This window comes from Nycticebus coucang, chromosome 11 (assembly GCF_027406575.1).
Source record: "Nycticebus coucang isolate mNycCou1 chromosome 11, mNycCou1.pri, whole genome shotgun sequence".
Taxonomy (NCBI): Eukaryota; Metazoa; Chordata; class Mammalia; order Primates; family Lorisidae; genus Nycticebus; species Nycticebus coucang.
The window spans coordinates 57587015-57611533 of record NC_069790.1 but is presented as its reverse complement, the minus strand read 5'-3'; the positions used below and the strand labels follow the sequence as shown (position 1 = coordinate 57611533).

Below are 24519 nucleotides of genomic sequence, written 5' to 3'. Positions count from 1 at the left end.
CCAGTAAGTCATTCGAGTAGAAATTGCTTGCAAAGAGGGTGTATATTTATCACCATGACAACATTACTATGATAAGTCTAAGTGGACATGTGTTGTAAATAAAGTTGATATTACTCTTTAAATATTGAGGTTATTTCTAATTGTAATGCCTCTTGAATTTATGATGAAGAGAAATTAATGAATCCAAAGAAGTGATTAAAAATGTGCAAATCCTTTACCAATGTAGCTGAACACAATTTTGTTAATATGCAACTCTTTCCCCACTTGTTTTCAGATCAGTCAGCAAATATTCATTAAACTCAATGAGCTATTGTACAAAATGCTGAGGCTACAGTACTGAATAAAATAAGTGTGAAGCCTACTCTCATGGAGCTTACAATCTAGCGAGAAACACCAATGCTATAAAATAGTATTTTCTTGACACCAGAAATTGTGAACAATCAAGAATTATCAATCATAAAATTCTTAGGTGTTTCATTAAAAATTGGAACATACTTTGTGAAATTTAAAAAAAAGTATCTTGAAGAAAGTCCATGTTGAACCTTCTTTTGTATTTCATTAGCCTGCATTTGTATGAATGTATGTTTGTGTTTTGTAAATTCAACGGATTATTACGTAATCATTAAAACAAGGAAGGGTCACAGTGCCCTCGCAATAGATATTAATGGTGGGTTCAGTTTATGCATTTATTGTAGATTCTTCATCTGTGTCTCTATTCTTACAATTTTCAGGAGATATGAGAATTATCACTTGACATATTATTAATTTCTAGGCTATTTTCTCACCATCTTCAAATCTAATTAGAAGATGGAATACGATTTCATACATAAATCTTATCTGTCGCTTATATAATACTAGATATTTTAGATGTTAGGAACTATTTTGCTTAAGGTCAATTTTCTTTCCAGAAGTAACATTCTGAATTCTGTTTTTGTACGATGACAACCAATTAAGGAATATTCTTGCACTATTTGGAAATTCATGGAGGCCATGAGGAAATAATAGGTCCTACAATATCAAGTGGAAAATCTTACATTTGTATTTTAAATTGCATCCTCATTTTGTTTAATGCAGTTCAAACAGGAGTAACAGCGGAGGTATGACTATCTTAGTAACAGTAGGTATAGTTCATGCCGATGACTGAAGATTCAATCTTACCATTACTGCAATATTGAAACAAACTCCAGTGAACTTGCTTTGAAGCCTGGTTCAGTAGAGATTGTTTCAACACTGAAGGAATGAGAAATTAAAACTTTTGTCGTTAGTTGTGCCGCAGTAATTCCCAACAGTTCCTGGTCAGGTTCGATTTCAAGCAAGATGAAGTTTTCCCAGCAGTAGATGAATATCTCAATTATTTTCTTCCTAAAAATAACGTACACATTGGGGCATTTTGTTTATATATACAGTCGTCCTTCAGTCTCCTTGGAGGATTGGTTGCAGTACTTTCTGCGGATACCAAAATCTATAAATGTTCAAGACCCTTATAGGTATAGTATTTGCATATAACATATATATATCCTCCTATAATAATATAGGATTATATTAACTATAATAATCTCTAGTTAACTTATAATACCTAATACAGGGTAAACGCTATGTAAATATACATTACATTGGTTCCTTTAGGGGGCAATGACAAGAAAAAGTCTGCAATTGTTTAGTACAGACTCAATTTCTTTTTCAAAAATGTTCTATCCAAAATTGGTTGAATCAACAGATGCAGAACCCAAGGATATGGAAGGCTGATTGCACATAGATAGATAGAGAAATGTAAATATACAGTAGATACAGGCATATAAACATACATGTGCGTAAAATTACAAGCATTACATAACTTCTGCTTATAAATTACATACATATAAATTTCATAAAATGTATTAAATATTATAATTTTCATTATACTTTTATACAAATCAAAAATGCTTATAAAGTGGTGTTATTTTCATCAATAAAGAGGCAAACTAAAGATAGTAGTGATTAGATAAAAAGACGAAGCAATGGGAAAGACTTAAACATAGTCTATATTACAGGTGTTATGTCTACAGTATATATTTGGGAGTTTAAAATTTAAAAAAGAGATTATATGACCACGTGAAGATAGAAATGAGTTGTTAAGGTCATATTTTGCCTTTCTGAATAAAAATCATTTTCAAAGTTTTGCATACAAGCCATCTTTTGTGATTCTTAAAAAAAAAAAAAAGAAACAAGCCAACAAATAACATTTTCGTTGTCCTGTGTAGCAGATTAGCTGCCGTACATGTGATGTCACTTCTAAAGATTCAAGTAAATGGCGCCACACATACGGCTACCAAGCTGCCACTGACAGCAGTTGTCAGCAGCCAAACATCCCTGGTTCTTTCGGCTACTACATACGTTGAGTGTCTTCCACATGGAAGGCTCTGTACTAGGTTCTAGGCAAGTATCAGTAAATAGGACTGGCATTCGATGTGTTGATTATTTGTACAAGTTGGAGTGCTTACATCCTACTAATCAATATCTTCTCATTATAATTAAATAAATGGCAAACAGTCTTTGGACTCCTTGCTTTTTGATAATTTTGGAACCTCATACAAAGTAAGACCAGAAGTAACTCACATTTGAAAATAGTAGATTGCTTTTTGAATATACTATTTATCCACAGAAATATTTAACAGATTAAAATAATATGTAACAGTCTGACATAGTAAAATAAACTTTTCTCACTATTTAAATAAGTGCGAAAGGGTTGCATTAACAATCATTCCCATAAAATCATTTCTTTGATGTATAACTTTATAAAATAAAAATTTTCTTATAAATTAAATGAACACATATGGAACACTAGTCCATATTTTCTTGAATAATGTAAAGAGAAACAGTGTAGGCAGACTTGTAGGCCTGTCTCTGGATATTCATGATCAATGGAAATCTTGGAACTCTGTGTAAGCTTTGCTTGGGGTCAGTGAGACAGTATGAGATACTGTATGATGTTTACGGCTAGCTGGGTACATTAGTGAATGTAATTCTGGTGTGAAGCTGATGTGATAGTGGGTTAACAGTGTTGACACAAATAAATAGGCATGAATAGTGATTTCCATGATGATTACATTACCAAATACTTGCTAATTTTTTAGGAATAAAACAATATAAAATACACGAATTGAACATGATCTGAAAGGCTGGAAAGTTTTGTATGTGACAGTGGTATAGAAGACTTAGAGATTCTTAGTCAGTTTGTGATGAAAAATACATTTGAAATCAATAACAAGGCTGATGGAAAGAGTTTTGATGTTTTAAAACCATTAAACAGCCCAGAAAATACGATTCAAATCTACATGTCAAACATGAAATCCATTTTATCTGAGAATGTCATTAACCTATTATGTTAATTTCTAAGATAATATGAAGATATCTCTAGTTCATGCTAAAACTTTGTAAAGAAACAAAGCTCACATTTCTGGATAAACCATAACATTAAATTATTGAAATTATTGAGATTTGTCAACAAAATATTAAGAAATAGAAAGGTTTTGAGGAACTTCGTTTTGGCTTCTGGAGCACCGTGCCTGCCCTTGCAAATGCCAGTTCAAGCACACTCAGAACATTCCTCCTTGTTCAGCATTCTTAATTAGCATGGCTTAGAACAATTTTGTTTTACTTACATTTAGAAGAATGAACAGTGCAAAGAATCGGCGCGTGTATTTGAACCCCATTTTGATGTTTGAAGATCTCTCTTTGTCCTAGAAAAATATAAAAGTAACATACTTCAATTAATATATTGCTCATATAGACTATAGGCTTTCCATTTCTATTTGACTTGAAGGGGATCAATATCCCAGGACAACATGGATAAAATGCATGTAAGTAAGAAGAATAAGCTTCTGATGCAAATGCAGCTGCGTGTTCCACCGCACCTCCTGTCACCTATATTGTTGTTCCTAAGTACCTCATATTAAGAAACTCTAGAGCTACCTTTGAATATCAAGACTAAAATAAATAAATTCCAAGGACTCAAGAAAAATTCACATTGGCTTCAATTAACTTGTATCATCAACAGAACTGCTAAAAATTGCAATGGACATGTCCACCAAGACACTTCACTGGACATGAACAAATAACATCTATAATTTGTGAAAATTAATAGTTATGCCCTCTAGATCATCTCAGGTCAGCTCTAAGAAAATTCTTATTTAGAGCTTTGACTATTTTCCTTTCTTATAAATATTTCTTCAAGCTTCGAGTTGCTAGTAAGAATAAAATTCTTCCCCAGCAAAGAGTGAGTACATCATCTAACAGTTCACCATTCTCACTCATAAGAGTAAGAGTCAGTAAGGCTGCTTTGAGGCAAATAACAAACAGCTTTTCATGGCTCTGCAGATAATTTTAGATGAGGGAAGCTAATTAATTAATTAATTAATTCTATTGATCCTACCCATGAGTTGTCCTATTCACTGTTTCAGATTTTCTTCAAGTCCACTCAGTACATTACACATACACACACACACACACACGCACGCGTGCGCACAAATATTAAGCACTGAGGCATTGCAAGCGATGGAAATCTAGGTGAACTGGACTAGATAAGCTCCATTATAAGAAACCAAGCCACTAGGTGTGGGGAGTAGGTATGAATGATACAAGATATGCCAAAATAAGTAAAATGCAGACTGGGTAAAAAGTTCAATAGAACTGTGAAATACCGGACTTCATAGAGAGCCATATAATTTTTGATTAATAGGACATGAAGGATTTATATTTTGAGATATCATTTGAAAATGGAGGAGGATTTTACAAAGCAAAGACTAGTAGGCAGATAAACCAGATTAAAAGAAAGTATGGAGATAAGAAAATTTAGGGTAACTAAACAATAATGAACACAATAATTTAGCTGAAGCATAGAAACTCTTTGAAAGCAGAAATAAGGCTGGAAAAGTATATTTTTAGAGCTTATGAAATTTATTACCCAAACCACCCTTTTGGCACTTTGTGTCTCTTTCAGGTATTTTCAACTACATATATGTGTATCCTAACAAGCTTCTCCGATGCTAAACTCTTTTTAGATTAAAAATTATTTTTTATATATCTGTGTACCTTTGCTACACCACTCAATTACTTACACATGCTTATTACTATTGATAGTGATAGTGGTTTGTGATTTGTGAATGAAATGGAACAGAACTCTAGGATTTTTTACAATTATATCCTCTCCACGCCACCACATTAGCGAATCTGAATGCATTATTTTCCCTCTTCAATTTCTTTTAATTTCCATATCAGTGACTCGCACAATTACCCGTGAATTGTCCTACTGAGAGTCTCGAGATCATTCTTTGATCCCAGGCACTTCTTTATCTCCCACATTTGGTCTCCAGGATGCTGCGATTTCATCTGCATTTTGGTATCTTTTTCAACATGTCCACCCCTTCTCAACTGGGTGCAGTTTGGTCATCATCTTTCTAACCAGGCTCCTGGCAACAGACCTGGTGTTCCAAGGGGAAACTAGCCCAGTTTTCTGGCTCATGTCTTGATCCCTCTAACCCTTTTGCTATACTAAAGTGTCCTCCTCCTTCAGCAATTCCCTACAAATTTTAAGGAGATGTATAAAACCATTGGCTAGGAATGTAATACGAGCCCTCCTATAGAAACAAGTACCAATATGATTATGAAGAGAAATTAAAAAAGGAGAAATTAAAAGCTGCCTCTTAAATTTCTAGCTTGGTTAATGACAGATATTGAAGAAATTGAGGAAAGGAAAGTGGGTAGAGACAGGTCTTTCAATTTGTGTTTTTTTTTCCCCCCTTAACATTGAGAATATTACCTCCTGAGTATACTGGGTAAGACTTATTTCTTGGTATGAAAGGTAGAACTTTTGAAATGTACACACAGTTGTGAAACTGACACAGTTTTCTTTACATGTGCTCTTTTAAAAGGAAATCATAGACATACATTAAATCCTTCAAGGTCTGCTGCTCACGATATTTCTGTGATTTAGCCTCTGAGAGAAGTAGGATGCATTGAACATTGCAGGTGTCAGTATTAGAAGCCAGATCTCTTCTTAACATGAAAGTCCTGCTCATTAATCCTACTTGCAAGACTTCAGCCTGGCGAGAAGCCAGCTTTCTTTAGGAAGGTGAGAGTGTGGTCATTAGGCAGTTAATTGGCTTGTACTACCTATGCCATATTTGATGTCATTTGATACTTTAAAATGTAGAAGCCACTCAGTTTGACTAAATAGTGTCATTGACATGAAGAGCATCAGGAGGTTTGTCACTTTTAAGGTGAATGGAGCTGCACAGTCATCTTGCTGTAGGAGAGGGAGAGTCCACAGTTTCAAAGCCTCAGACATTGCTTTTACAATGCCACCACCACCAAAATGAATGAAAATAGTGTGAAGGCAAATCTGAGAGTGAAGAAATGACAGAGAGGGTTTTGACAAGAAACGAAGTCCTTTCTTTTTGCCTATTAATTGGGAACGTATATAATTTTAAAGACTTATGTTATTTTTAAACATAACAAATGCCTCCTGTCCAAATTTAGAGTAGATCTCTGCTGCACTGAACCTGCCTCTAGTCAGAAAAGTTGAACTGTAATTGCTCTGAGTGAAACAGTGTCTTATAGGCATGACTCTTTGGACAAAGCGCTTTATAGTAATTCCTGATGGAGGAAGGAAGTACAGGTAGAGTGTGAAGAATGAAGGGGCTCTGTCAATTTGAGAGAGAAATAAAAAAGGCAAAAAGGAGTAGACTCAGAATGGAGAATGAGATAAGTCACCTTTCATAAGATTTTTATTAAAAGGAAGGAGAAAAAAGAATGAGAAAAGAGAGTTCATGAGAAAATCCAGAATGAATTAACAGAGGCCAATGTGTTAATTGAAGAGATGATTAAAAAACAGAAGGAAATGATGACTAGATTGTAGGGTAGAATCTAGTTCAAATGAAAGATTTCAAATAGCCTGGATTCTCCTTGCTAATTTACATTTTTCAATTGATTCATTGTAATTGCACATACGTGATTATTTGATTATACAGCATACATATGTGTGTGTATAATAATCAAATTGCCAGTCCTTTTTAAAAATTATGTATATAAAAATGATATAGTACATAAATAAAAATTTACTTATTTATTTTTTGAGACAAAGTCTCACTCTGGGTTCCCAGGCTAGATTACCATGGCATCATAGCTTACAGTAACCTCAGATTCTTGGGCTCAAGCCCCTTCCGCCTCAGCCTCCCAAATAACCAGAATTACAGGTGTTCACCTACGGAAATACCCAGATAGTTTTTCTATTTTTAGTACAGACAGGGCTTTTGATGTGCTCAACTGGTCTTGAACTCCTGAGCTAAAGTGATCTTCCTGCCCCCACCTCCTAAGAGTGCTGAGATTAAAGGCCTGAGCCCCTGCACCTAGCATAAAATCAGGGTTTAAGTAATCACAAAGTTAATGTGGAATAGCAAAGACAGAATGATTTTATGATTTGGTTGGGGCTATTGGTGGGTAATAATGAAGTAGGATACACTGTCAAAATTTGGGTTATTTCAGGATATGTCTGGGAGTATCTAGATAACTTAGGTCTATGGGTCATCACATTCATATTTTTCCAATATCTTACCCATATTCCTAGGACGTCTCCTTGTATTTCCTCACTGCCTGCTAGTGGTGGTGTGCATTCAGTGATAGGAGTTAAAAAAGGCAGTGTTGAAATAAGAGCTAGAATTTACAAGTCACTGAGCTGAAATGGGATAGCTGAGGTGAGAGAGTTAGCCTAAACAGGATCTTCAGCTTGTTCTAATGGGAACTTGACCAGCAATAGCTGTTCCAAGTACAAACTGACTCTAACATAAGCTCACAGATTCTTTGCTGTTGCTAATTGGCAGGTCTTTCTGGGACCTGAACAAACTGCTGCCAGGTAGGTGACAAGCAACAGAGCTCTTCCTTTCATCGCTTTTCAGCCCAGGTAAGTTCTGATATACTATGCAAAGATAAAATTGGAACCTATTTTTTTTATTCAAAAAATCTACCCTTTGTTCTGGTTGATTGATCCACAAGAATATATGGCAGTGTTTGGCCAAATTAAAACATATTAAAATGGACTCATTTGGGGGCAGATGGGCAGGGGATATTCTAATGGGAAAGGAAGGGAGGCACTAAAATGAGCTGAAGGCACCCTAAGAGCTAGGCAGTGTATACATTACATTGTCCTCATATTAAAGGCAGATGTGTTTTATCTCTGTATTATATATAAGGAAACAAAGGGTCACAGAAGTAATTTGATGAAGATCTCAAGTCAGTACGTGTCAGAGACAAGAATCTGCAAATATTGTTACTTTATAATCTATTATCTTTCCATATTTCATACTGACTCTACAAATGTGCATATTTAAAGTAAATATTAGGTAACAATAGTTTGAAAATAAGTTGTCACTAATTTTTCTCTTTAACTGATCTATTTCCTAAAGATAATGCAAAGTTTTTCTTCTGGAAAAAAATACAGAAATTTTTTCAGATTTATTGTCACTTAAATTGACAACATCTATTTGGAGGCTGTTAAATAGGTTAGAGTGTATTTCATCCTTTCACTTGATAAAAGATATTTTTTACTTGATATTTTTATATAATTTCACCTTTCTGTACTTTTTTTTTTTACAATAAATAACAACATAATATTTTCCTTTGAAGTCTCTTCGTGGTAGGGCTGAGTACGTTGGATACATTTTCTTCCATTCTTGAGATACTTTACTAAGAAGAATACGTTCCAGGTCCATCCATGGAAACAGGAAAGAGGTAAAATCTCCATCTTTTTTTAAGGCTGCACAATATTCCATGGTGTACATGAATATTTTTTGTTGAAAAGTTATGGGTCAATGAGTATTATTAGCTCTCATTAATAACCTATTATAACTGGTAAAAACCTCAAACAAGGATTGAATCTAAAAGGCATTAAGATATTTATGGCTATTTATTTTAAAAACATTAGGCAATCTAATTTTCCAAATCAACTGCATTGCCTGTTGACTTTTATTTAGATGCATGTGAACTAATAATCATACTTTGGAAAACCATTGCTTAGACAGATGTAAGTTATTTAGACTTTTTTCTAACTCAACTCTTGAAGCAATTGCTCACAAATATGTCAATGGTAGTTTCAAAGCTGTTCTCTGTGGAATTGTGCCAATTCTACAGTTGGCCAGCAAGGGACATTGGACTAGATTACAACTAACTGTGCTTAGTCTAATTGCCTGGATATTCCAACATGATATGTAATTTTTTAATGCAATAGTATATTATCCTCATTTTATCAGAATCAATAAAGAGTCAATAAAACCAAAGATAATTAATATCTAAACCAAAAAACACAGTTTATCAAGGATCTTCTTAACCACCCCCATGTAAGTGGTGAGGCTAATGCTTTTAGACTCTGACCCTAGGGCTCTCAGAACCAAATCAGTGTGGGAAATAGAGCTGGAAATGCTTCCATCTGGTCCATATCAACTATTGGTTATTTATTTATTTATTTATTTAGACAGGCTTCATTTATGCGGGCTGGAGTACAGTGGTGCAATCATAGTTTCTGATAATCTGCATCTCCTTAGCTCAAGTGATCCCCTCACTTCGGCCGCCAAAGTGAGTAATGAAGACCTCAAGTACACACTACCACGACCAGATAATTAAAAAAAGAATTGTAGAGATGGAGGTCCGGCTGGCCTTGGACGCCTGACCTCAAGCTATCTTCTTGTTCTGGCCACCCAAAGTGCTGGGATCACAGGTATGAGTCACTGCACCTACCCCAACTACTGTTTTAGAGTCAGATTAATTACATGTTGACAAGAGAAATGTTAAAGTAATTTAGAAAGGTGTAAAGTGAGAAGGCCATTAAAACAACTTAAAGAGATTTTCAAATATCAAAGGCAACTCTTTTTATGAGTAATTTCCTCATATTGCCATCAGTTAATACTTTGTTAAACGCTATTGTGGTTCATAATTCATGTTAATTGCAGTTCTCTTATACTTTCTCTTTGTAAAACAGAGATGTTTTTATGCAGCTCTGTGTACACAACAAATTCAGTACTTTAAAGGGGCAGTGAATATCACTGTAAAAGTATGTTATGCCACCCACGTCATCTGCCAATACACCCACACACCCAACTGTCAGAAAGGTAAGCCCCGCGATCCTGTGTGATAGTGAAGAAACAATTAATAGCACATTTGGAAACTCAGCCTAGAAATCATTTTCTTGATTTATATTTTAGACTCAGGTTATTTGTCACGGTCATACAGAAATGTCTCCAAAGTTATTTTTAAAATTAAAACTCAATTATTTCTTGAAAAATAAAATAACACAAGGCTTATTTTATTGATAGGAAGCAATAAAACAGAATTTGACTGTCATATATTTGAAGCTTATGGTGAGTAGTGACCAGCTGTTCTTGTGTATTACTATAAAGATACAACATAATACAGCATCCCATTTAAGAAGGATGAAAACATCTTCCTCACACAACACATTTTTCCTCATATCAACATAAACATTTGATGTTTTGAGAACAAGTCAGAATATATCTTTTTTTGGCTAAAATAATTTAATGGAGGTAGAAAAAAATATTTCAACATAAAGGACTGTGTATTTTGAGAGTAGAATGATGGTTACCAGAGGTAGGAAAGGGTACAGGGGAGGAGCAGGGTAAAGAGAGGATGGCTAATGGGTGCAAAAATATAGTTAGATAGATGGAATGAAAAATATTTGATAGCACAACAAAGTGACAATTTCTTGATGGGGTTTTGCCATAGGAAATTTTAAATATAGGCATTATGATAATGGAGACGTATAACTATCTTTTGGCTAAGTTTTGCTTTATTAATTACATAAACTTATCAACTGTAAATAACTTTCTGTTATATGCAAAAATTCTTAAAACACCTAGACCCTTCGAGTAAAATTTTCTTTTTCTCTCTGGATATAATTATAAAATGGCTCAGATTTGATTATAAAAATATTCATTAAAACATTATCTACTATAGTAGAATTTGAATAACCTAAATGTTCAAAATAACAGATTAGTTAAATAAACTTTGGTATACCCATACTGTAGAATACTCTGTAGTCATTAAAAATTGTGTATTAAGGGGCGGCTCCTGTGGCTCAAGGAGTAGGGCACTGGCCCCATATACTGGAGGTAGTGGGTTCAAACCCAGCCCTGGCAAAAAAAAAAAATAAATAAATAAAATGTTTAAAAAAAAAATTGTGTATTGAAACATTTAATTTCCTGGATCTTTATAAAGGGACTAAAAAATGAATATATAACATAATCTCATTTTAAAAATGTATATTTATATGTTCATAGAGAAAAGGCTTGAAGAATATAATAAAATTAATTTTAAGTACTTATTATGAAGCAGGCATTATTTTTTTTTATCATTTTTTTTTTTTGGCCAGGGCTGGGTTTGAACCCACCACCTGTGGCATATGGGGCTGGTGCCTTACTCCGTTGAGCCACAGGCACTGCCCTGAAGCAGGCATTATTAGTACATTACCTCGCTTAATCCTTTCCATGGCCTTTCCATGAAGATACTATTACTATTTATATAATTTACAGCAATGGTAAATTGAACCTTAGAGAAGCTAGGCAAAATGCTATTATGGTTAGATATGCTGTGTAACAAACAGATTCAGAATCTCAGTGGTTTAAAAAAAACTTATGTTTTGCTCATGTTACATGGTAACTGCGGGGCAGTTGAAGCTCCCTCTTCATGATTTTCTCCTGTGATCATGGCTGATGGAGGAGCACTGATTTGGAGCATGTGTTTTTCATGTCAGAGGAGTAAAGCTTTACTCAGATGGGGTCAGACACAACAACTCACACCCCCTTGCCCTAAGCAAGTCACAGTGTCAAGGTCAAAGTTGATATATCAGGAATATATAACTCTTTTCCCAGGAAGGAGAAAGTAAGTAATTACAAACACACTCACACAAACACACACAAATTTACAGACACAGAGGAAAATTACACACATTTCCAAACCAGAGTGACACTAATGGTACTGGAACCTCTCCAGGTTGTAGGATTAAAAGTAATTTTATTTTATTTTTTGCTTGTCTGCATTTTATAATTTTTTCAATGCACAGGAATTGCTTTTGCTAAAAGGAAAAGAAGAGAAAAAAAGAAAGAGACAAAATGAACTACCTTGCTCTTGTTCTGTGTTTTATTGACAGCGACTGATAAGAATGTTCCCTGTGGGTAGATTTGCGTAAGGAATGGAAAAGCTATAGAAGGGAGGAAGGAAAGAGACGTTGTCTCACCTTAACCTTGCTTGACGCTGCTTTCGATCTTTCATAACTGAAAGTCTACTTTTTAAAAAGTTTGACAACAATCTCCAATAAGGAATAACCCACAAATTAAAAGAAGACACTTATACCAATGGTAATAGCCTTTCAGTGAGAACCATTCTCTATAATTAAAGCTTCATTCATGATACCAATAGCAAGTTGCAGTAAAAAAAATGAGTCAGGACTAATTAGCAATACATTGAAGACAGAATGTCCGATGGGCTTTCTAATTACATCTCTTAAGAGTGCCCTGATGGTGATTAGATGTTAAAAATGTATTTCACAAATGTAATTACAAAACTATAAAGGGAAATGAATCTCAGTGGCCAATGAATAATAGTCATAACACACTCATAAAAACAACTTTTCAACAAAACACAAACAAAGGCAGAACACATTCAGTGATATTCCAGAAAACTGTTCAAGTTTCCCATTTTAATTCTTATCACTGGTTTGCTTCTTTGGAAATTCCCCCCAACAGGGAAAAAGAATAACAAATTCTATCTTATGTTGTACATCTGCCTTCCTTAATATGTGTTATCATTGTAACATTATTTAAACCTGGCTAAAAATAATTGCAATATCTGTGAAATAAAGAAACCCTTGACTGTAAAATAACAGACTACAAGAAAGTTGCAATATCTAACCTCAGCAATATTTGATGCTCAAATTTGCCATGAGGCATTCTTTAGCCATGTATTATTTGCTTTGTTTCACAATGTCTTTGTCTTTCTCCCACTGTATGTAAACTCTGTGATCTACCATCTTGGGTGGTAGATCCAAGGTACTCAAAATAGTACTTGTAAGTAAGATGGGTTGATTTGTCTACCACAGTCCTTAGGTTTTAAGACCTAGAGTCAAGGTACTCAAATGCTCCATTCCCTTTCTTCTTTTTCACCCTAGGCAAAACTATATTCTATTACAATTTAATACAACAAAGAATTTAAGTTTCTGGAAGTAAAATAACTTTTCACCATACAAATAAAGGAAAAGTCATCCAATTATTCTTCCTTGCTATTCTGTTAGGAAGACTGAGTTAGTGTTGTCTATCCATTCTGGTAATAACTGTAGCTAACATCTCCAAGTTCCACCTAAAGCAGAGAAGGTCATACAATATGTAAGTAGGAGTCCTCATTATGCAACACTATTCCCAAGTGGTTTCTCACCTCCCCACTGAAGGTCCTGCTGCAAGAAGAGTTTAAGTTTATTAAACTTTTATTTATTTATTACAGTTTAAGCAGCTGGATCCCTATGGAAATTTCTCTCTGCCTAACACAGTTCCACCACCCATACTATGCAATAAAGGGAAGTGTCAAGGAAGGTACAGGTTCTGAGCAATGTCAAGGGCATCTGGAAAATGTCTGGGTTTCTGGCATCTTTTCAATAGTTTCGATGGAACTAGATATACCCAAGTGGAAAACGCAGCCTCCACAACGTTCTTTGCATAACTCTTTCACAACGGTTTGATTTCCCTTTTTAATGACCTGGTTGGTACACCCAGTTATGTATGTTTTACTCAAAGGAGGAAGAGTTTGGTGTGACATTGGTTGTGAAAATAGCTACACTTTAATTTTGAACATTTAGAAGGATGTGAATTAGTAATAGCTCAGGAAAAGTCAGACCTGGAAGATAGTTGAGTCAGATAATTGGACTTTAGCAATGTCTAATCTGAAACTCTTATTTTAAGAATGAAGAGACCAAGGCTCACAGAAAAGAAAAAAAAATTATACAAAATCAGAAGATGTATACACATCAGTACAAATGAGGTATATGTTCTGGATGGCCTTTGAACATTTCATCTGGTCCTTCTCTGCGGTCTTTCTGCCCTCCCTCCTTTAGGAACTTTGCCACACTTCTCATCTCTATTACGATCCATTATAAATTCTAAACCAAGAGTTACAGAAATAAACCATGTCTATAAAATGGGATGATGAGGGACCTAATTCTCACCCCCCAAAAGAAGTAAAATCATATACACACAATTCTTTATACCATTCCATTGTGTATATAAGGCATTTTACTATTTTAAAGTAGTGTGGGTTACTTTTACATAAGTAACTAGTTGAATCAAGTACACTGTTCATATTAACTTTGTTGAATGCTGAGAGTCCTAAGTAATAAAAAATATATTTTGGACTGGGAAAGGTAATGAACATTTGGTATGACGCCTGCAGTGTTGAAAAACACTTTCTCAGTGCTGAATTTTCCATAATTCACTTTTTTTCCTAAGAGCTTAACTGATAGCACTAATGTTTGAAAAGACATTAAGAAACACATAAATTATCACTTTCTCTAAATTGTACTCATAAGTTGTCCCCTATTTCTCAACTTGTTGGTCTGAGTTTCTCAATATCAATAGATGGCTTGAGTGTCTCTGAATGCTAATGATCTCATATAAGGATTTACATCACTGAATACTGAATCTCTCTAAGAGCTCATTTCAGTGTTTTTCAACCTAATTATAGGACTGTCCTTTCCCTTTGTCTCCAACAAATCAACTCATTTTCAAGATAAGTCATATTAAAAATGTATATATTAAAGGGTGGCATCTGTGGCTCAAGGAGTAGGGCACTGGCCCCATATACCGGGACTGGTGGGTTTGAGCCCAGCCCTGGCCAAAACTGCAAAAAAACTGAAAAAAGTATATATTAAATTCTTTAAAATATGTATATTACAATTTTAAGTCTATTTTTAAAAATACAATTTGAGTGCCAACAGTTATGGTCTTACTTGATCCAAATATTTAACAAATTAAACAGCTCTCTGGTTAGTCTGAAAGGGAGTTCAAAAAATGCCTTTAGTTGGATAAAGTAACTATCTTTTAAATATTTCAAAAGATTGAAAGATGTGGACACAAATCATTCTTCCCTTATGAAAATATATGAGAGGAGGATTTTGTTGTACAAAATAAATTGAAACTGGATTCCCAAATAGACTTTTCTTTGCCCAAAGGAAACAGAGTTCCTTTAGCAGGCATCAGAAACTTGGGTTGCAGATTCAGCAGATCAATTTTAAAATACATACCTATACGTATGTTATTCCTGCACTACAAATAAAATCATTTAATTTCACGTTAATATTTGGTCCAGCTCACTTAAATTTAAAAGTTTCCTTCAAAAGTTTATACTAACGTCTCACTAAATCACACCAGCTAAATTCCTTTAAAATAAATTGGTAATGTAATTTTTATTAGCTGAGAAATTCTTGTGGGCTGTTTGTACTTATAGAAACAATATCAAGCAACTAGAATAAATTCCACAAACATTCCAAAACATCTACTCTGTCTCAGGTGCTGTGCTGGACTTGGGATAGTTTTGATGAATGATGCCAGATTAGGAACTATATGCCAATTACACCCTTGTTCTATCTTCCTATGGCATTTTATTTTAACATGACAATTCTCAGGAAAAAAGAGGGCTGCAGTGTTGGGGCTCTGGAGACAGGTTGGAAGTAGAGTCAGTCCCATGGAAAGGAAAATGAGAAAAAAATGCAGAAGAAACAAAAGAAACCTTTTTCTACACCATTTACAGAACCGGAATCACATAGACCAAGATGATAAATATAATCTTTTCTCAATTTTCATCAATACTCCCCAAACTCAGACTCTCTGCTTAAGTTACAAGACCCTATGGAACGATCTATGCTATGTCATAGGATACTCCCAGAAAATCTTATGAAAACATATATGCTAAATATGACTGAAACCGGTAATGCCATTTGATATATATCCAAAGAAAAATAAGTGTAAAAATAAGACTTGACAGATATCAACACAGGAGAATTCCAATGCATACGCCAGGAATTTTACCAAAACCGAACTCAGTGTACTTGGTCAAAGGCATTACTGATAGAGCTAAGGCTCTTGGCAAAAGGCCCTTGGTAGGGGCCTATTTGTTAAGATAACAGCTGCATGTCTGGAGTGGTGCTTAAGGCAGTTTTCTTTTTTTCATTACCTAAATTAACTCTTTCAACAACCTTAAGAAGAAGATTTGCAAGTGAGAAAATGGCAGCTTTGGGATCTAATGCCAGGTCTCTAAGATTGTATTGTCCATGACTATGCCCAATGTCTCCTCCATTCCAGAGGAGTAATTTCTATACAGTTGCATTAAAAATTGAGAATTCGGGTTTCTCTTTCTTATTCCTTTGCTAAAATGAAATAAACTTGGTACTCTATCTCATCTCACGTGGTTGCTGACACTGCGATGCAGACACTCCTCTTATGCCAGCTGGGGTTTATACTATTGTCTCTTTTTTTAAATTTTTTATTGTTAAATCATAGCTGTGTACATTAATGCGATCATGGGGTAGCATAATACTGGTTTTATAGACCATTTGACACATTTTCATCACACTGGTTAACATAGCCTTCCTGGCATTTTCTTAGTTATTGTGTTAAGACATTTATATTCTACATTTACTAAGTTTCACATGTACCCTTGTAAGGTGCACTGCAGGTGTAATCCCACCAATCACCCTCCCTCCGCCCATCCTCCCAGAGCAGGACACAGTGGTGCAGTGTTGGCTCAGACGAGAGCGCGGCAGAGGGGGAACTCAGAGATTCTCCAAATCTCTTCTCTGTTGCTGGCAACTCTGAGATTCAACCATGAGAAAAATACAACTTGGGAAGGAGAAGATGATAATTGGACATTTAAGGCTAACCCCCTGACTAAAGGCATCCTAACCCCAAATCTTATAAATAAGAAGAAGCCTGAAGTCCTTTTGGACCTTCTAGTACATAGAACAAAATGAAAATGAACCAAAACAAAATGAAAACTTTTTTTTTTTTTTTTTTAGTAGTAAAGCCTCCGCTAAAATCCAGTTTCCTTTACCAGCAGCCCCTTCAGCTGTAGCTGGTGGGTAGGCTGAATAATGCTCAATCCTCTTACTATGATCCCAGCAGAGTAAGCTTTGTGCCTACAACAGAAGGGAACTCAAAATTGTTGGAGTCCTGGTATGGACAGGAATCATTCTCTTTAATTTATACAACAACTCTGTGTGGCACACGGCATTTTCATTTTATTGGGGAAAACTGCATCCAGAGAGATGAAAAGACCTATCCAAGGTTTTCCATTTAGCAAGAAGTAGAGTCAAAATTCAAAGCCAAGTCTTTCTGACTCCACAGCCCATGTTTTTATTTTCTCAGCACCTCCGGCTGGTTTCCTCTTTTTAGGGAAGCCTTTTTGTTTGTTTGTTTAATAGTACCATAATTTGTAATAAAATTAATTCAGGGCGTTAAAAAAACACACAACATGTCATAATTTGTAAAATTTCATGGAATCGGAATCAGCAATCATTTGGTGAGCATAAACATGGGGGTACCCTCTTAGTTAATTAAATCCAGCTGGAGATTCTAAAATATTTAAGATAATTATATTGTTGATGAAATGAATTACTATGACTTGCACGGACAATCTAAAAAGTCTAATTATAAAGCAATCTCCCTTTCAGAGTGGAAGATGCTCTTCAGCAGTTCTTGAAGAGCTCCATGCAGTTTGGCCGCTTCTGCTCCTTACACATGCAAGGGTCTCACATCATTCCAGAGAAAATTATATGGTTCTAAATAGTACTCAGGAAATTTTTTCCTTGATACATGGCAACACTGACTTCTGATAACCATGTTCCTTCCAGCAAATGATTATTATACTTAGGAGCTGGCATCTAATTAATAAGGCAATAGAGCCTGCTATGTAACAAAACAAAATATTTACGCTAAACCAAAGACCTCACAAAGGCTGTCAGTGACTATTAACATTCTCCCAATATGTTGTCTGTTTCAAATCCAGACACAGAGCTTCTTCAGGAAGCTGCTGCTCCTCCAGCAACTGCATGTTCTTTGGGTCATTAAGGATGTTTCGAGATACGCTACGATGGTCTTAAAGTGATCTGGCTTCAAAGGAAACTGGGTTATGAGTAGATCCCGAAGAACCATGAGAAGCCCCACATGTTCTATAGAAAGTGTAAAAAAATTTCTTTGTTTTCGAGGAAGATCAAGGTAATCATCAATGTTAATAAATATTTATATGAAAAAGTCTTTCTAATAACAATATTTTCTAATAATCTGTACTCCTGTTTACTGGGATGCGCTGTCAAATACTACAAATAGAGAATCACTGGTTTCTCACAGAATAATTGGTTTGAAAAGCTATTTCTTTTTCTATTTCTGCTTATTTCAGTTGTTCTCCTATGTTTCCTTCTTAAAATTTCTGTATGTATTTAAAGCATAATATTTTCTAGAATGTTGTTTTTTAGTAAAACCACTTAAACTTCACACATGCCATTATGGGATAAATAAGCTCAGTTCGAATTTCTACTATGGTGTTTACAAGCTGTGTGACGTTGGAAAAGCCAGTTAATTTTTCTGAGGCTCCATTTTATTATTTGAAAATTGGGGATTAAAAATTATTCTGCACTGTTACTGTGAACTTCAAGGAGGGTAGACACATAAACCAGTTGGCATGTAGTAAGTATTTAACACACACTTGTTTTTATTGTGACTTGGTTTTTCTCCATTTTTCTTACCAAACAAATGCAATCAGTGTAACCTGGCTTATTGTACCCCCAATGAATCCCCAACAACAACAACAAAAAAACCAAATTAGGTATTTATAAATCAAAAAAAAAAAACCCTAATATTTAATAAGGTAGCCTCTAGAAAGCCTAATTAATGAGAAAGAGGGCCCAGCAATCATCCGAAAGGTGGACAATCCTTTGAAAACTTACAGAAGTAAGATAATAATCTTCATCTTCTTGTGCAATAAGGCTCATAGGAAAGATTCACATATTTATGGAATTATATTGGCACATTCCTGGTAAGCTTTGTCTTTTTGCAACCAATTTTAAATTCTGTATCTTTTTTTTTTTTTAATTTTTCTGGCTGAAAGCTTAAGCTGGTTTTTTTTTTTTTTTTTTTTTTGGCCGGGGCTGGGCTTGAACCCGCCACCTCCGGCATATGGGACCGGCGCCCTACCCGCTGAGCCACAGGCGCAAAAAATATTGTTCTGTCCATATACTTACTATATTGTACACCATCCTTTCTTATTATAAAGAATAATCTTCCATGGGATCTTAGGATGTTTTTGGTCTGGAACTGATTTTTTGAATAATCTCCATGATTATATTGAGGCCTTTGGCCAGATTTTTACATGTTACCTGCTACTAACCCTGATAGCTGGCATCTCACTGGCACTGTCTGAGGACAGGTTTTAGGAAATGATAAGGGTAACAATGGCAATAATAGCTAATATTATCAGCCCTTCCTCTGCATCTGCATACTTAGCATCCAGCAGCAATGTTCACAGTGCTTTATGTATGTCATCTCATTTGATCCTCATGGTAATGGATAGGGTAGGTACTTTTGTCAAATCTTGTACAGACTAAAAAATGAGGCACAGAGAGATTAAGAACAGAGGAAAGAGTGATCAGTGTGGCAAGTCTGGGGAGTTTCACATTACGGCATATTGCCCTAGATAGCCTGGCTGTAGCTGCATAAACACCGTTTATGTTAAATAAATAAGAGAAGGAAAGTGACAATGACTAAAAGTAGAATTGCAGCTTTCCTGTCTCTCTGCATATGGGTAGGATAGATGGGTGGGAGACACCTGCTTTGTGCACGTCACGTATCACTCACACACAGAACAAGCTCTGTGTCCCGAGGAGATGAGAAAGGTACTTTAGGGAGAGCCCTAAGTACACGTGAGCAGTATTTATAACTAAAGTTAAAAGGAAACTCAAATGCCTTATATAATTGCTGGAAATACAAATCATAACAATCCAGTCATGTTGACTCATACTCTTGTCCTGATTTACCACTCATTGTACCCATATCATAATCAATATACTGCTCTATTGAGCTATCTATCTAGAGCTAATCAATGTACTGCTCTAGTTTCCCACCCATAAAACAAAAAAGTTTGATTAACTGATGTTTAAGGTCTCTTGAAACTTTACATTCTCTAGTTTTTATTATAGCTCCTAATCTTTTTTATGCTGTTTCAATCTTTAATATATTTTGAGACCAAGGTCCTTATGAAGTTGTACTTGACCTCTATCCACCAGGCCAGCTTCTTGTCTTAGTTATTGAAAATAAAGCATGAGGGATTTCATTTGCCTTGAAAATAGAGAAAATGGTACATCTTATGTATAGATCTAATCTGCTCCACTGTTTGCTGACAAGTTTATTTGTTTATGCTGTGATATTGATCGAACAGAAGATTAGTAAATTCCAATTGTGGTGCGACAAAGAGGACCTGTTTTAGGGGAGCTATATGTCCACCTTTGACATAATGAGAATAGAATATTAATTCTTTGTGTAGGGGAAGGGCTAAAAAGCTTCTTTGTTGTTTTATGGAATGATGGAATTTCAATTTTCAAGGCCAATGCTTCTATAGTTTGTATCAGTCTCAGTCTTCTTACATACCAAGAGTGGAGAGACAGAAAGGGATGGGCAAGATTCACATGAAGATTAGCATCTGGTGAGGGATCGTTCTGAACTTTTTGATCTTACACTGCTTATATTCTGTGATTGACTTCCGCCTACACGATCAATTTCAATTGTAGTTCACAACAACCTTACATGGGGATGGCAAGGGCAAATATTGTATATTCACTTTACAGATAAGAGAATAAGGTTCAGATAGGAGGAATTTGCTCATGGTTTATCACGTGTATAAAGGATAGATGTAAGATGAGGTGTCAAAGGAATCAGTTATTATTATCCACTTTATAAGTGCTGAAGAAAGGGCTAGAACCCAAATCTTCCCAGTTGAAGGAGCAACTTCTGTTTGCTCTATCGTGCAGCCTCTGTGATGGGAGGCACCTCCATGTCTGATTTTAAAGTCATTAGGCATGGTCATACATTTTTTAACATAGCCTGTGTTCTGTATTTACTAACAAAAGAAACAAACACAGCAAATAAGCTTTTATTTTGTTTGTAAAGGTCTTAATTTAGACATTGGATTTATAGCAGCTCTCCCCTTTCGTGCTATCCTGAGGGCCATCTCTTTTTAGAGCTTCTGACTACTATTTTCCTTTGCTGTCAGAAATAGACTTCTACTTGTGTCACCAGGAAAAACAGGAACTAGAATGGCTTATTTCTCTTTTCCTTTTGTCTTTGCCTGTATAAGGAGATAGAACAGGAAAAGAAAAGGGAGAAAATATTCATAAATGCTCAAAACAAAATGTATTATGGAATGGTTACCACCCACACAGAAGTTGAAGTAGGAGATTAAAGTCCCGTGTTCTTCATGCTCATTTGCATGCTCATTAGACTCCTAGAGTCTCTTCCTTGTGGCTGCCATATTGAACACCCACAAAGAATGCTTCAAACCTTCTGCTCGTCAAAGATTTGATGGTGATAAGCACTTGTGGTGCAGCATTTCCCCTCAGCTTATAGGCTGGCACAGTGGGAGGCACCTTCTCTTTGAGGGAAGTCATCAGAACTGTGCTTATCTGAAATTTCATCCACACTCAGAGCACTTATCACTCTCCACACAAAGTAAAGGACAAGATTAGTAATGATGGTGAAACCACATCTGTGTAGTGACATAGTCTGACTATAACGCCTGAGCTCAATTAGGATGTAAGCTTACCATCAAGAAATATTAAAATAATTTGGTTTTGCATGTTCAACTTTGGATACCACATGCTCAATCATAAAAGAAAAAATATGTACTATATAATATATAATAACTGACAACTTCAAATTTTGTGTTCCCTGTCTTACATGTGTATTAACTTACTATATACCTCAACAGTACATACTATGTAGTTGAAATGATACCAAAATTTGAGGTTGGCCGCAAGTCTATAGTCTCTTTTAATTTGTAGCTACAGTATTTATACTGTAAAACTTCTCAGGTGAGCTCTCGATAGGAAGATGCGCCCTCCTGAGGAATTCAGGTTAATGCTTCAATATTACAAGATGAATAATTAGTTGGTATTGATATCATATATAATTAATTCTCAGAAGCAAGGAAAACCTTCAGTGTAATAATATATTGTTATTAATATAAAAATCTAATCTAAATTAAGGTAGCTCATTAAAATTGACCCCACTCTGCTGCTGCTACCAAATTTAGTGCAATTTAATTTCTTATATTCAGCAGCATGCCTGCGAATGTATTAATGGACTCAAAATAATTGTTTGTCGGAAACATTAAGAATGTTCTGATTTAGAGTACTTGATTTCATGTACCGATTTTAAAGGTGCCACTTCAGCTTCCCAATAAATTTTATTCTCTCTTTCAGTAAGAATGCAACCAACTGACTAACAGATAATGCTAAAAGTTGTATTATTCAGGGACAATAGCTCGCCTCTGCATTATGACCCATTAAGAACAGCAGCAGAGCAAATAAGCAGTAAATCTGGGATATTTAGACATATTTTAAAAAGTCTAATGGAAACGGTAATCACATGTTCATGCAACTCTAACGGGCACCACTCCTTACATTATATTCCAAGGCCATGAGGATTTCAGTATGATCTATGTTCTTTCTAAAAACATGAACCTTCAAGTGTTTACGACATCAGTAGCAACATCCTTTTTCTTCCTACCTTCTAGATAAATACATTTTGGGAAATTAAACTACACTGATCACTTCACGATTCTTATAATTGTAAATCACTTTCTTTCAAGCCATTCCCAAGGACAGCTGTAAAGAAGACTAATACCTCTATTACATAACATTTCTAACATATAAATTCTTTTGTGTGGAAAAAATATTTATAAGCAGAAAAATATGTAGCAGTTCTGAAACAAATATCATGAAGCTATTACCTGAGTGGGACAAACACTTAGGCCTCGTCAATTGCTTAACCCCTCACTCAGCCTGTCCGTAGCAAAGGAAGTGTGTCAAAGCATGGACCGACTGTGTTATTTTGACCAACAATGTATGCTTGAAACTTTATTGAAAAATTATAAAGTATGGCCTGATTGAACGGCATGAATAAAATGTATTATTGGGATTATCATGAAAGGTTTTACTTTAGCTGCTATTATTTTGGTGTTTATAGTTTTCTGCTATAAAAGTTAGGTGGTATGAATAATAATAATTATGCTCGTTGGCATAGTTGGAAATATTAAATAATTATGTGTTATAAACCAGGAATTATTAGTGCCCATAAATTATTACTATTTCTATTTTGCAAAAGACCTTTTAAATATAATGATCTAAAAAAGAAAATATAATGATCTAATAATTCATAGCAGTGCTGCCACCTTTTTAGAAGTCTTAAAGATTATATAACTGAAAAATAAAGAGTAGATGAACTACACAGAAAGAAAAATGAAACTTAAATTAATTTTACATCCAAGCTATCAAACTTTAAGGATTTGAAATGTTTAAAAAAATACATTGCACGTCTTTGTGTATAATTATTGTGAAGGCAGCCTGACTCATCGACCACTTAGGATTTCTTGCTATTTCATGGCCATTATGAGGACACGCTTTCTATCCAAGATAAAGAATTCTTGTTGTGTAAAATACTGACCCGATAAGAACTTCAAAGGGATTAGTTCAATATAACTAAATAGAAAATCCAGAAGTAAGTTCAACTTCTCTTGGGAATCTAGTATAGGATAAAGGTGGCATTTTTATTTTGGTAGGAAAAAGATGAATTTGTTAATGAATGGTGTTGTAACAACTTCAAAGTTATTTGGGGAAAAATTTGATTTCTTCTTCATTTCCTACTCTAAATAAATTTCAGATGAATACAATCAGTAAATGTGAAAATATGAGTATTTTTATAACCATACTACATGTAATAGAAAAAGGCCTTCCAAGCATGACATCAAACTCAGGCAGCTTAAAAGCCAAGAGCGATAATTCTGACAAGACAGAAACTTAAAATGTCTTTACAAGACCACATCAATACATATATACCTCATAGCATAAATGAGGTTTAAAGACAAATCAAGAAATGAGGAAAATATTTGCAATATACATGATGAAAAATAGTCTAAAATTCTTATAAAAGCAATAAAAAATCAGTAAGAAGAAAAACTCTATAAAAATGAACACAAGAAAGTAAAATCCAAATTTACCTATTCAAATATGAGAAAACACAGCTCATAAATAAATAAATACTTGACTTGTTTCATAATAAATCAACTCCTCTAATAAATTAATCAATGTATAATAATGTCAGGAATTTTCTCATCTGTTAGTTCAGCAAAGACTAGGATGCTTTCTAATATCCAGCAATGGTATTTGTGTGA

At 34.8% G+C, this 24519-nt stretch overlaps 1 protein-coding gene across 2 annotated transcripts in view; it reads right to left on the bottom strand.

Annotated features, from left to right (window-relative positions):
- The window catches only part of CALCR (calcitonin receptor), a 132332-nt gene that overhangs the window by 55132 nt on the left and 52681 nt on the right, over positions 1 to 24519 (bottom strand). For both annotated transcript variants that reach the window (XM_053609299.1, XM_053609300.1), the window contains exon 3: positions 3642 to 3719. In XM_053609299.1, coding sequence (XP_053465274.1) covers positions 3642 to 3692 — 51 coding nt within the window. In that variant the 5' untranslated portion in view covers positions 3693 to 3719. The remainder of the gene's footprint in view (positions 1 to 3641; positions 3720 to 24519) is intronic.